Source organism: Muscardinus avellanarius (genome assembly GCF_963383645.1).
Source record: "Muscardinus avellanarius genome assembly, chromosome: 5".
Classification (NCBI taxonomy): Eukaryota; Metazoa; Chordata; class Mammalia; order Rodentia; family Gliridae; genus Muscardinus; species Muscardinus avellanarius.
In genome coordinates, this window is record NC_137790.1 from 100429737 (window position 1) to 100444843 (window position 15107).

Below are 15107 nucleotides of genomic sequence, written 5' to 3' on the forward strand. Positions count from 1 at the left end.
TTCATATTTTTCTTAACAGTTATTTGTCAGGGTCTTGTTAACTTACTTATGCTCACCTTGAACTTCTGATCCCCCTGCCTTAGCCACTGTGATAGCAAGGAATATAAATTTATGCCAACACACCGAAGTAAAATAAAATTTTAGGAGTGAGGATGTAGCTCAGTAAGAGGGTATTTGCCTAGCATGTGGGAAGCTTTGGGTTCAATTTCTGTTACTGCAAAAATACAAAGTAGATTTTTATAACATTTTTAAATCTCATGAATTAAAATACTAAACTGGCTAAAACATTGTTTTAAAAAATCTTGGATATAGCCGGACGTGGTGGCACACGCTTGTAATCCCTGCACTTGGGAGGCAGAGACAGGAGGATCACGCAGGTTCGAAGCCAGCACCTTTGGCTTAAGAGACCCTGTTTCCAAATAAAAATATAAAATAGGTCTGGACGTGTAGCCCAGAGGTAGAAGGATTTCCAGGAACCCCAGTAACACACACACACAAAAAAAAAAAAAAAAAAAAAATCTTGGATATATAGCTTCAGAAATACTTGTTGAATAAATGCTATGATTTGGATCCAGAATTTTCAGGAGGCCCCCATGTTAAAGGTTGTGTTTCAGCCTGGTGCTATTGAAAGGTGGTAGAATCTATACGAGGTGGGTCCTGGTGGGAGACCTTATATCAATGGGGGTGTGCCCTCAAATGTATTGCTGAACACTTTTCTCTTTTCTTCTTTTTTCTTGGCTGCCACGAGGTGAACAGCTTATTCTGACACCCACTCACACCATGATGAGCAGTTTTTCCATGGTCCCCAAAACAACACAGCCAAATAACAATGGACTAAAACCCTGCAAAACTGTGAGCAAAAATAAGCCATTCCTCCTTATAAGCTGATTGTCTTAGGTATTTGTCACAGTGATTGAAAGATAACAAAATGAACAAATGAAAAATATAAAATTTGGTACGTTTAAGTTTAAATTATAAATCTACAGTCAAATGCTTTAAATTTGAGTTTTCAATTTGCTAAAAATGGCAACTGAGAAACCCTAAACATGGAATACCGTGATTTATGAATCAAACAGACATGTGCTTGAATCCTGGCTCTGCCTTAGTTCCTACATAATCCTGAGTAGGTTAGTTGATAGCATGGAACTTCTGTAAAAGGGAAAATAAAGGACAGCTCTCACATGATGGGTGTGGCTCTTAAATCAGGCCACATGTGTAAAGTGTTTCTAGTAATGCCTATCCTCTGACAAAAGTTCAGCAGATTAAGTAGCTATTCTTATAATTATAATTGCTATCATAGATATTAAATTTCTCTTTCACCTTAACAGAATGAGAGTTTTACCCATACTATTACTCAAAATAAGGTTCCATATATGATTCAAGGATGAAAATGACAATTTAGAAAGTCACTTATAATTACAATGTACACTGCACTATGTAAGCTTTTAAGAATCTTAAAAAGGTGATTTTTAAACAAGACTTTACTAATAGGTCCTTTTATTTCTGTATTAAAATATTAAATAACAGTACCACTAAAATTTTTCTTTCATTTAACACAAGGCAATACATTTCTTAGCTCATATGAGTATTTCTAGCTTCCTACAGAAAGATGTTTAGAGGACATGATGTTTAAATCTCTTAATATTTGTTATTCAAATACAATAAAATGTCCTTTATTTTAATATGCTTAATGTGATTCCTCTGTTATTCTTCATTTTAGCCTGTATGGTAAACTTTCAATGGCTACAGAACAAGAAAGAAACAACTTTCTGATGCCAGATGCTGAAGATCAATAGTTATTCCAAATGTTTATAGCATAATTAAAATGTGTAATAGAAATAATTTTCTCTTCAAACCCTAAGGCTAAGCCTAGAATTATTGACTAAGTTAAAGTTACATGATATAAGATATTTTATTAGGTTTATGAATAATATAAAGAAGTTTATGGTTTTCACATGTAATTTGTTAAATTAGAAACTGAAGATGAAATAACCTTAGCATAAGCAAAGCATCAATTTTTCAAAAATCTCTTTAAGGTATATTTTGTAGAGATAAATCTATGCTTCTTAATACTAGTTTATGGTCACCTGAAACTTCAAACTGAAGGTTAATGGTCAAAACATTCCTGAATTTAGTAGACTCTATTACTCCAAACTACTTCTTCAGAGCTTTATTGTCTTCAATAAAAGTGCCAGGAAGGTAGTATGATGGAAATATCATAAGTATTTTAAGAGAAGCAGACCTAAGGAAATAATAATGCACAAAAATAGAAAACACTATGTGTATAAATGAAGTTAAGCAAAATTTTGTTAAAATATCTACAGAAAATCAGATTTGTCTCCTAAATTTGTTGATAAAATAATATTCTTTTCAATAATAAATTTTAATAGTCAATAATTTTTACATAAAAATATAAATAGTACATATTTGAAGTAGTCTCCTTAGGTAGTCTATTCTTTCCAGTGTTACTTCTTCTTTTTTTTTTTTTTTGGTGGTATTGGTGTTCCTGGAAATCCTTCTACCTCCAGGTTACACTCCCAGACCTATTTTTATATTTTTTATTTGAAACAGGGTCTCTTCAGCCTGCGCAATCTTCCTGTCTCCGCCTCCCAAGTGCGGGGATTACAAGCACCACGCCTGGCCTCAGTGGTTGTTCTTTTAAAATGGTGCACTTGTGAAATATAGTGATCAAGATGCAGAAGAGTCAAATATGTCTTGATTTAAATTCCAGCTCTGTCACTGACTGGCATTTAATAAATGCCTAATTACTTGTATTTATCATTATATCAGCACTACTTGTATCACTTGCTTTTATCATTATTATCAGTGATAATAATAGTACCTTTGATGCAACATTTAAATGGTGTTAATGATTATGATAACAACATGATTGATAAATAATAATAAAAATAATAACAGAATGATAGCATAAAGATACAATAATAAATAACCTTTGAGTGGGTAGATAGTGATCTTAATCTCATTTTGTATTCTTCCAAGTCAAATAGCACTCATCTTCAACCCAAAGCCTCATGATTTTGTCACATTCATGTTGTAAGAACAGTAGAACCCAAGAGTATTTTCTTAATGTCACATTTGAAAAAATGCCATATAAAAAGTTATTAAAAGCAAATTCTGAGTGTTTTGTTGTTTTCCAAAAGGCTGGATGGATTTGTAATGAAATGTACTTTCTCTTCTGTTATAGCCCAGTGGTATACAACATCTACAGATAAGTACCTGAAGTAGACATTGATGGGTGGTATCATATGATGAATTCCAAATATTCTAAAATAAAGATTTCTAGCAGTTTTTTTTTTTTGCAGACATCAGTAACAAACACACACATACACTGTTCTCTCTCTCTCTCTCTCTCTCTCTCTCTCTCTCTCTCTCTCTCTTTCTCTCTCTCTCTCTCTTTCTCTCTCTCTCAACATACACACACAGTTACACACATATCCTTCTGAAAAATAGCTTAGTAACCATCCATCTACATTTTCATTTCTTTTCTGTTGCTTTCCCACATTTACTCTTAGATGTCACTGCTTTTGGTGGTGGCCAATTATTTTACCTATCTTTCATGATTTCAACAACCCAGTCACCACCCCATCCTAAATCTTGGCTGGATAAATGCATCCTTTACTACAAAGATGCAGGCCACCTAGAAGTGGCTTCATCATCTCTCTTCTCTGTAACTGAGGGAATTGTTGTTGCACTCACTGTTCTCTCTCCCATTCCCTATGGTCACGACTCAGGCTTAGTCATATAACTTCGCTATTTTAACCTCCTTGCAGTTTGACTACAATTGTGTCTTTCTCTTCCACATCATTTCTGGTCATTTCATATCATATTCTTCAGCATGTCTCACCTTAATTCCAGGATTGAATCACCAATCCCTAACTATTAGGCTTCTTTGTCATTTTATTGTTTTATACATTTTATATAAAAATTTCTGCCATGTATTTTTTCTGAAACTCTGTCATGTGCATCTCCCCTCCCACCTATAAACCCATTTCAATTTCTTTCATTTCTGCTCAAAATTCAAACTATCCAGTCATCTTGTCTTCTTACTCTACTATTCACTTTTGTGAATACTAATTCACCTGCTCACAATGTCCTTTACCCTTTATGCCTTATGCTTTTCTAAAACATTCTATTTCATCCTCTTTTTCTCTCTCTCAAGGTCTAAACTCATTTTTTATAATTTGAATGCTAGAACATTTTATCAAGACATACAACTTAGAGTTCAGCATAATTTTGTTTTGTCCAGTTTTATTATATTTCTATTTTCTAAACTGTTACACACCTACATTCTCTATACCAATTAAAAATACTATTCTCCCTCATTGAAGCTAGAAACCTCAGAAGTTTTACAATTTCCTTCTCCTTTTTCATTCATTACAAGCAAATGACACTGCATCCTCAATTACTCCTCAAATTTATTTATTTTCTTTTTGTTCCACCACTATTACATGAACTTAGCTCTTTGTTATTATGAGATGATGGATGATAATGAGAACAGAACTGAAAATTAAAGTGATAATGATGGTGGTGGTCATTGTAATAGAGAAAAGCCCAAAAGTGAGCACTATGCCAGACTTCTCTTGTGTTCAATGTAAATTATTTTAATCTTTATTATTACCCAAAGAAGTCTAATGCTTAGTATAAATAAAAATAAATGATCACATGACTATATGCTCCAAATAACTAAAAAACAATCAAAGGCCAGGGCTTTCTGACTTTATGTCTAAAATACTCATGTAAGATAGATCATAAAAAGATATTAATATTTAGAGACCTCACAATTATCTCAAATGTCATATATCCAAAGATAAAGATATTGAGATTCTTCTCTTAAAATAACCTCTTATACCACTCACAGATACTCACAGTATCTGTAGATACTATATTAGGTTCACAACCAACCATTAAGCCCAGTACCTTAGTACTATATTTGAATTTCTACAAACTAACATTCTGTAACCAATAGGTAGTATCCTTTTCCTTCTTGCATCAGTTTGTATCCACAAATTTTACTTCTTTGTTTCATTTTTTTCCTCTTTCCCCCTTCCATCCCCTTCAGTTAGGTTGCCTTATTTGTTCATCTTAGAGTTTGTGAGAATTCATTTAGAGGCAGTAATACCAAAAAGAATTACTGTAATGCAGGACAAGAACAAATGAGGAAGAACAAATTTGCTAATGAACAACAACAACAAAAAATAGTGCTTCCTCCTTCCTTAAGGTGCAGAGACAGTATGACAATAATTACTTTTCCAGAAAAAGCTCTTTCAATTTTAAAACAATTTTATTTGGCAATGGCTTTTTAATTCTTGATTTATTTTGTTTAATATTGATCATGTTAAGTGCTGTTACTTTATGCTTAACTAATTTTCATGTTTGAATAAATGTTAATTGCATAGACATACAGAAATAATACTATTCATTTTATGTTTTTTAGCATGTATTAAACTTGTACTGGTTAAAATAATACTGTGTTGGTTATGGTTGCCAGCAATAAAATACAGCAATGAGAATGCAAGCTATTTATTTCAGAGAAAAATGTAATGTAGGGTTAATATGCAATAACAAATATATAAAGAGAAAAATGGCTCATATATTAAAAGAATTGAAATCAGATATTATATTAAGACAGTTACACTACTTTAATTTTGGAAGGCTAGACAATATGTCACTGAGATATTTAGTTGGATAACTGACAAAAACAACCAGTACATAAAGGTCTTGGTATAGGATTAGCTTGGTATATTTACTGGGGTAAGAGAGAAGGCCAAGATATTTCTGAGATTTAAATAAGCTTAGTACATTTTTGTTGTAAATTAGAATTGATTTAGCTAGTTCTATTCTTTCTATGTGATTATCAAGTGAGATAAGTGCAAATTTCACATCAAGGCTATTTTTCTAGATTATTCTATTATCTGCATGCACATATTACTATAGATTATATTACTGTATTATTTATAGTATTATGACAAATATGACTTTGTAACTAGAGATATAAAAAACACTATGGGTTTCTAACTTAGGAAAAAATACTGCCCAAAGTAAATTTATATAGGTCAAAGGGTAAACTAAAAAATATAACAAATATAATCCTAAAACTTATGAGAAATCAGACTCATAAGAATAAATACATTATTCTTTTCCTATTAAATTGTTTTCTTTTCTCCAAAAATTACTATTTACTTTCACATGGTAATAAAAAATAAATTAAGGCAGTAACTTTATCTCACTTTAAATCAAGATAAAAATATTGTTCTTAATCAATGACAATGAGCCTCTCCTTTATTCTTACTCCTACCACAAACTCATGATTGCCATAATAACTGTACTAAACTCTCCAAAATGAATAAGCAGCACCTAAATAAAATCTTTGTTTGTTTTTGGTGTTACTGGGGTTCCTGGAAACCCTTCTACTTACACTTCCAGACCTATCTTATATATATATATATATATATATATATATATATATATATATATTTTTTTTTTTTTTTTTTTAATTAGGAAACAGGGTCTCTTAAACCAGCGAGGCTGGCTTCGAACCAGCGCAGTCCTCCTTGTCTTCATCTCCCAAGCATGGGGCTTACAAGCTTGCACCACCATGCCCGGTGTTAAATAAACTCTTATAGAAACTTTAGCTGGACGTGGTGGCACACACTTGTAATAGCCCTGCTTGGGAGGCAGAGACATGAGGACCACACAGGTTTGAAGCCAGCCTCAGCTGGCTTAAGAGACCCTGTTTCCAAATAAAATAAAATAGGTGTGGGAGTGTAGCCTGGAGGTAGAAGGCCCCTGGGTTCCATTCCTGGTACCATCAAACAAACAAACAAACAAAAAAATCTTATAGGAACTTTAGAAAAAACACTTTGGTAATACCATATGCCTACAATTTTTAATATGATCTGTTCTTATATTCTAAAATTTTCAGAGTAAAAATTTTTAAATTCTGTAAATACTTACATTTTCTAAGGCCCCCTATTTTTGCCTGGGGTTTAAACTCAGGGCTTCCTGAATGCTTGGGAAATGTTCTGCCATTGAACTACACTCCCAGCACATTTCTATATTTCTTAAATATTATTTTGTTTCCATTTTATTTCTTATTTCCAAATTTCTTATACATTTGAAATTTTTTACATAGACTTTCTCGTCAGTATCTCACTAAATTGTGAAGGGCCTAAGTATTTGAGGGTGGCTATGAAACTGCTATCCTTCCTGTCTCAGCCTACCAAGTACTGGAATTACAAGTATGTGCTACCATAGGCATTTATTCTGACTTTTATCATCACATCTAATCAAGAAATATGTCTGTAGCCAGATATGGTGGTATTGGCCTGTAATCCCAGTATTTGGGAAGATGAAACAGGATTGCAAGTTACAGCATGTGGTAATTTAGTGAGACCATGTTTAAAAAAAAAGAAAAAGAAATGAAAAGAAATTTAAAGATTGGAGAACATTTTTTCAGTGGTGGAACTCCCTGGGTTCGTTCAATCCCCATTAACACACACACACACACACACACACACACACACACACACACACACACAAACACACACACAGAAATCTATACATTTCTTGAACAAACACTATATTTGTATGCCATTTGAACAAAATAAATCTTAAAACCAGCTTCTTAATCTCTCTTACCTGTCTGGGAACATGAAAGCACATTGATGACTTATTTGATAGTCATTCAGGATGATGTGGCATAAACTTTGTGTAAAGATTTTAACCATCATATAATTTCAAGCATATGTGTCCTTATGTTCTCTTATTTGTAACATTGAAAAATAGTTTTTTTAGAAAAATTATTTTGTTTTCAATGAGAGAGGAAAACACAGCATGTAAATATGTGGATAAATAGAATTTTTAAGATACAGTGACCCTTCAATTTTTTTTTTTTTGTGTTCTATTTTCAAAGGAAGTCATTTTTGAGAAAACAAAGGAATTACAGAGATGGAATTGACATGAGGAGTTTAATTATTTTTCAAAATTAATAATTCACCATGGTCGCACAGCAAAGTTGATTTTATTTAGGTGTATATTCACAATTTTTGTATGTTTACTTTGCATTACACTAATTTTGTACTTGAATTTTCAAAGAATTTTTCTTTTGTACTTTTTAGTAGATAAGACTTTATATCTATCCTCTCAATCAGACTTATTATTTTGTTTTTTGGTACATGATGTACAATCTTCATTACACTGATCAGTGGTTCAAGAAAAAAATATATATATATTGCTTTTCAAAATAAATGACTAAAAGGTTTTATGAAAACACTGTCTAATGCATTCAACTGAGTAGATGGTTAAACATATCTATCAATGGAACAAGAAAAACAGAGCAAGCGCTGTCAAATAAAACTGTTTACACATATTTTTTCCTGAAGAGAGATTAGAAGCTCCAGGGATCAACTGAAGCTCAATGCCCTATGTGTTATTATCCTAATGATATTTCTTTCCAATATTGTCGGCTGCCAATTTTCCCTTCACTTTTGTATCAAGTGTAATATTTTCAAATAATAAGTCAAATACATGCTTGATTGATAATTCTCCCAAAATACTGTGATAAAAAGAAGGCTGGTTCACTGTTCAACTCAGGTAGCTAAATTTGTTTAATCTCTTTCCAAAATCCATAGAGTAGCATCCAATATAATAATTACACGGTATTTATACATATAATCATCAGATTATAGATGTACCTTTTGTTCCATTCTGTTAGGAGAAAGAAAGAAAATTCAAAGACAAATTCAGTCTTTAAATCGATGGATTTTTTCTAATCACATCAAAATAATGATGTTTGAACAATCACAGCATCCTGTATCACCTTTAAGATTTGACAATGACTTTAATTGAAACTTAAGATATTTTCCTTTGAAACAACTTCAGAGCTATAAAATATCACTTAAAGCAGATTAAACCATGCCTTTAAGATTCTCTGAAAGTCAAGGAACAAGTTTTGTATTTCAAAGTGTTTGAGAACATTTTTCTCCCAACAGAAGATTTTTAACTATATGTATCATGCCATTAACCAGTTTCATATCAGGTCCCACTTAAATATATTGCTTGTCATTCATTTCTAATAAGGTCAAGATCCTATTTCCAGAAAGAGAGAGAGAGAGAGAGAGAGAGAGAGAGAGAGAGAGAGAGAGAGAGAGAGAGAGAGAGAGAGGAAGAGAGGAAGAGAGAGAGAGAGATGATTCTCAGTTATGCTGATTTCATTAACTATTTCTAAAATTTTCAGATTCCATTTCCTAATTTCATTTTCCTGCTCCAAGGATTCTCTGCCTTGTACCTGAGAAAAGTCCTCTAGCATCTTCATTTGCACCTTTACCTAACTCACTAATTTAGGTCAGATTCACCGGAATTTCATACTTTGGCATTTTCAAAAATTTTCTTGCTTCAAACACTCCATTTGTTCTTAGGTTATGAGCTCTCTCTAGCAAAGTTTCTAAAAGTTTCCATTCCATAACTCAATATCTAAATGTCAATTCCAAAGTGTCTCAGGCCTTCCAATGCTCTCATTTATCACCACGAGGTACTGAAACCTTCCTTGTGGAACAGATAGGTCAAATAAGAGCTCTTTGCACCCCTCTTAATTGGAAATGCTGTTAAAGGTCTATAGGCTTAAAGGAAATTCTCAAACTGGCAAAACCTCTTTGATTTTTAGAAAGATTTCAAGACACTCAAATGCATGGTTTATGTTGATTAGTGTGGTAATATTCTCCTACCACACAAAGTAAATACACACACGAAACCTGTAAAACAGGTTGGGTTTAGAGTACTGCTACCCTCAGGCATCAACTCAGAAGCACAGACACTCAGGCACCTTCCTGACTAGATTTTTCTTTTTTTCTAGATACTCAGAATAGGACAGTTTCTTGAAAGATTATCCTGAGAAGTGCCACATGCATATGTCTATGGACTTTCAGCAGACTTCTTGTTGCATGAATGGTCTTAAAAGCCAATGTAACTTTTATGGACTCAAAAGACAACTCATAACGAATAGACTAGCCTCACAATACCCTAGCTAAATACTGGTCAATGTGTTCATGGTCATAAATGCAGAAAATAAAAGTCTGTATGGAAAGCATTTATAGGACTGTTTTCCCCTTATGAAAGAAAAAGCCTCTAAAGAAAAATATGTCAAACTCCTTCATAAAATTACAGGCTCTGAGTGGCTAGGGTGGAGACTTGGGTTCTTGCAACTGTTTCTGTGAAACTGAGAACAATTTCCTTCAAAGAATCTCTGCTGCTCTACAAACACAATAGATTGAGCCTCTTTAAGCTCTGTTCTAGCTTGAACATTTTAACACTATAAATAATTTTTCCCTGACTCTCACAGCCAAATTCTCCTTCAGTGGGCTGGTGAAGAGCTCTCTCCTGCTGATTGCTATCTAGCGTATCACTGCAGAGTCCTGCCAACTCCTCTCTATTTAGAACATTACTTTTTCTACTGGGCCTTAAGCATTTGTAGCCTTTAGAGTAATGGTTCCTTAAAGCTGGAAAAAGGATGTGAAGTAAGGAGAACATTGATCAAAAATGCTCAAAATCCTCCAAAGTGCTGTTATGTAGCAGCCTAAAGACATATAGTGTGCTGAATAGCATAAAGGAGACCCCCCCACTCAAGGAGATCTCCTCTCAAGTTTGCCCCAGCTTGTGAGAACTCAGAAATATTTTCAGTCAAATAATTCCAACTGTGAAATAGTATTTTATGTTTTTATACAAAGAGGTAGATGGCCACGGACATACTTTGACCATAGATGAAAGGTGAAAAAAAGTTTATAGGTCCTGAGTTCCAGAGATAGAAGGAAAGTAGTAGTCCACAACTGAATGGTGATAGATACTTTTCTTTCTTACAGTTCTGCCTAGGACATTTCCTACCTGTTAATAAGAGAGAGATAAAAGTAGAAAAATTCATATTTTTTCTGGCATAAAAGAGGTTAGTAATTTCCTATATATCCAAGGATGGCCTCTATAAAAATCTTAGACTAAAGCATATCCTAGGTTACTACGTATCAGAAAGGGACCTGTTACCTTTGGTTACCATCTGAACCATGGCCCCCATCACCTGTCACAGACTGTTTTAGAGCCACTTTGTGGTACATAAGAATTTGCATATATCATACAATGATACAAACAAAAAAAACCCACTTCTTCCTTTCCTCAACAAATCACAATGCTTAGAGTACATTTTCCTTACTCCTTGGGCCATTATATTTACATATCTTAACTCATATTTTCAAAGATTAGGAAAACAGTTTTTCATTATGTTTTACCCTAGGTTATTCATTTTACAAATACCAAGAATATTATTAACCTTCATGTATAATATCTTAAATTATCTGTGGAGCTACATGACATTGGGACTGCAAGAGAGACATCCCTGTATACATGTTGAAAAATATTGAGATCTGTTCACAAGCTCACTTTTATTAGAAAAGAATTTCTTCCCAGAGCTACTAAAACATTAAACATTAAAAGTACATGCTCCATAACAAAGACATCTGCAACTATGAACATGAGCAGTATAATTAGGTCAGATGCACACAGGAAATAGCACTAAAATGAATAATATTTGACAATGTTTATGGCTGTTCCTCTCTCAGGATGTTTTTTGCTGCTTTAACAGAATACACCAACTGGATAGTTAACTTTTTTTATAGTTCTGGAGGCTGGTAAGTGCCAGGTTAAGGTATCAGCATCTGGTGAGAGACTTCATGATGCATGTTTACATGGAAAAAGGCAGAAGAGCAAGAGGGAACAAACCTACTACCTCGAGCTCTCATAGCTTAAACCCCTTGCAAAAGATCCTACCTTCTACAATCTTTGCATTGGGGATTAAGTTTCCAACAAGAAAATTTTGAGTCATACATCCAGCTTAAACTAGAAATTATATAGTGAATGGAGATAATCTAGACCATACCTTTGGAAAATCATTATTCAAAGTACATGATGGGATTCCAATGATAGCCTATATGATAATATAATATCTTTATAGCCAAATCACTTACTAGTCTTGAACACATGTAATATGCAAAGCATAGTATTTTGACTAGAGAGCATTCATTTGTAAGCATTTCAAAATGGATTTTTTATTTACTTGGGTCATTTTGAAACTCAGTTTCAAGATAATGGATAGAGTATTTAATGGTGAATCCAAAGATAACAGAACATTCTATAAACGAAGACTTCAGCATATATTTGTTTTGTTTTATAAAATATCAAACAAGCATTCCAAAATCTGTTTACTTCACATATACAAAGAGAGCTGAAAAATTACTCCCACAGCACTTCCTTTTCTAATTTAAAGAAATTAAAAAATGAATTAAAGCCAACAACAGAAGTATCTTTGTTTCTCAACTCTCACCTGATTAATAGGTTCTTTTAATATTTTTAATAAAGATTCATCTGTAATGAAAGTTTTAATATCCCAAGATAGCAGATTTAAACTCTCTGTATACCTGCCAAAAATACATTTCAACTTATACAAGATCAAAAGAGAATGACCAATTCTTAATGAAAGTTTTTATAAAGTACACAAAGGAAAAATACTCCAGGACAGAACTGAGCTCTCACATAACCACTAATCAGGAATGTTTTATAGAGAGATAGAGGCATGTGAGTCTCTAAATTAAACCATCATATTAAAGTTAAATGCTATAGCATTTATTTTAAACTAAGTTTTTTACTGCATGTTTTTCTGGCATATGCTCATTATTATCTCTGAAAATAGTTGTTTTATGTAGGTGTGAGAATGGGAAAGCTAGGATATACATGTTGCCAAAACCCTAACATACATACTCTTTCAGACTAAAAGAAAAAGCAAGACATCAATATACATTCAAGGGCTCCAATACAACAATAAATATCACCTGTGATCTCAATTCAAAGGGAAATGAGAAGAGAAAAAAGGTCGATTTACGCCTTGGTTTCTTTCAATCCCTGAACACAGGCAGGCAATGCACCAACACACCCTAGGATGGGTGGGTCAGATGGCTGCCACATAGTCACATATGTTTATACAAAATCATGATTTCCTGAAAAACCCTAAAAACATCCATGTGTTTCATATGCTTTTCCACGGAATGGTATTAGAGACAATTAAAGCACCTGTTTTTTCATGGACATGATACCATTTAATACATAAAACATAAGTAAATTGTTTCCATAGAATTATGATAAATAAGCTTTTTATATTGTTCATTTCAGTAAAATTCATTTAGTGTACTTTTAATCAAACTTTTATGATAACATGCTTTGTAGTATCATTGTATACAGTGCTTCAAAACATAAAAAATGTACAGAGAGAAAACTAAGTTTCTAGAATTCTTAAAAGATGTAATGAAGACAAAAGAAACCAAAGAAAAATGCAATAATTAAGCTATATAGTAAATGATAAAGTTTTATGACCACACGTGTCTACAGTCATTTGATTGTTATCCTGAAATGTGTTATATGTCATGGGTGCAATTATATTTGATTATATATACTTAATGAAATACTGGGTGATTTATTGATTTTTCTTGGTGGCACATTGTAATGGGCACACATACATAATTTTTAAAATGTAATTAAATAAAACATAATCTTCATGTAAGTTTTAAATATATGTCTCATCCAAAACTTCATTTATAAATAAAATTTATAAAGGTGGTAAATAATTTACAAGAAATAATTAGGCATATTTTCTATTCTTTTTAAAGAAAGAACTTTTCTTATTCAAATTAGCAGAATATTTGAGCCACTTTTTGTTTCCAACAACAAGCCTAACTAAAGGTGTCTAGTCAAGCCAGTGTCAACCAAGTCAGTCTCTTCAAAGGACAAAGGTATCTGATTAAGTAACACTTGTAAAATAAATGGCTCTCACCAACTGAAATGATATCCTTTGTACCCTGTTTTTTACCTTTAAAAAATGTATATGATAATTACAAGGACACTTACCTGGCAAACCTCAGAGGTAGCAACACTTAATTACAAAAGAAATTCAAAAGTAGAGAAAAAAATCATTATTACGTTCATGTTGGAAATGGTCCAATGAGAAAATGCATTGGAAGTTGGTTGTACCAATGTTCCCAGCATTATGTTGGGAATTAAAATATTTTTCTTACTTTTCAGCAAACTTAATGTTCTGTGTTGGTCAAGTTTTTTTGCCACAACAGAGACTTGCTTGTTCTGAATCAAAAACATCTCCCATCCTATTTTCCCACCCTTAGAGAGAACAGCTTGAAATGCAGCAGAGAGGCATGCCTGTGCCCGCACGCATACACGCTGCTATCAACACTGCTTAAATTTCTGATTGTAAATGTTTCAGACTGTTAGCACTTACCTTGCAAAGATGTGTTAGGTAAACTCGCTTCATTCTCTCCCATTTTCTTTTCTTTTTACAAAAGGCCAAGAGTTTCAAGCTGTGTCAGTTACTCTGCAAGCTTTGTGACCTTCTGACTTTCTACTGCAGTATTGTAACAGTATACTACCTGCTTTCTTCTGTGAATCATTACCATTCTGCTTCCTGAGTTACCTGGGCTTGCAGGACCTGTTTTACTATGAAGTAAGAACATATTCTTTGATCCAATGCACTGCTATTTATGTGCGCTTCACAAAACATGGCTTTGTTTCACTTTTGATATTAACTTTTAATTCCGGACCTTCACTTGAGACTAGAATTGTGTTTGCGTCCTTTTCTGAAAGAGCATCAATATTATCAATGTACCAGGGTTCAGAATCTGAATTTTCTTTATTCTTTAGTGTTTTCCAATATGCTTCTTTTAGGGAAATAAAATAAAATTTAAGTAAATTATACAACATATTTTTAAATATAAGACATTAAAGAGTAGCATGGGATTCATTTTTATGCAAGTGTACAAAGATAGGCTTCTAATACTTACTGTGTGACTATAAACACAGAATATAAATTTTTTGAGAATCAATTTCTGGAACTATAAAATGGAATAATATCTATTTCCAAAGATTAGTATGAAGATTATAAACAATATGTGAACTGTTCTAAGCATTGTTGATGATGGATAATAAACAAGAAACAAATTACACTCTTTTCCTCTTTCTCTTTTGTTTCCTTTTTTCTCTCCCTCCTG

At 32.9% G+C, this 15107-nt stretch overlaps 1 protein-coding gene across 1 annotated transcript in view; it reads right to left on the reverse strand.

Annotated features, from left to right (window-relative positions):
- NAALADL2 (N-acetylated alpha-linked acidic dipeptidase like 2) overlaps positions 1 to 14516 on the reverse strand; it is a gene marked incomplete at its 3' end in the record, with an annotated part of 975844 nt that extends 961328 nt beyond the window's left edge. Inside the window, exon 1 of the mRNA XM_080695918.1 lies at positions 14342 to 14516. Coding sequence (XP_080552044.1) covers positions 14342 to 14384 — 43 coding nt within the window. The 5' untranslated portion in view covers positions 14385 to 14516. The remainder of the gene's footprint in view (positions 1 to 14341) is intronic.
- Positions 14517 to 15107: the final 591 nt, after the last annotated feature.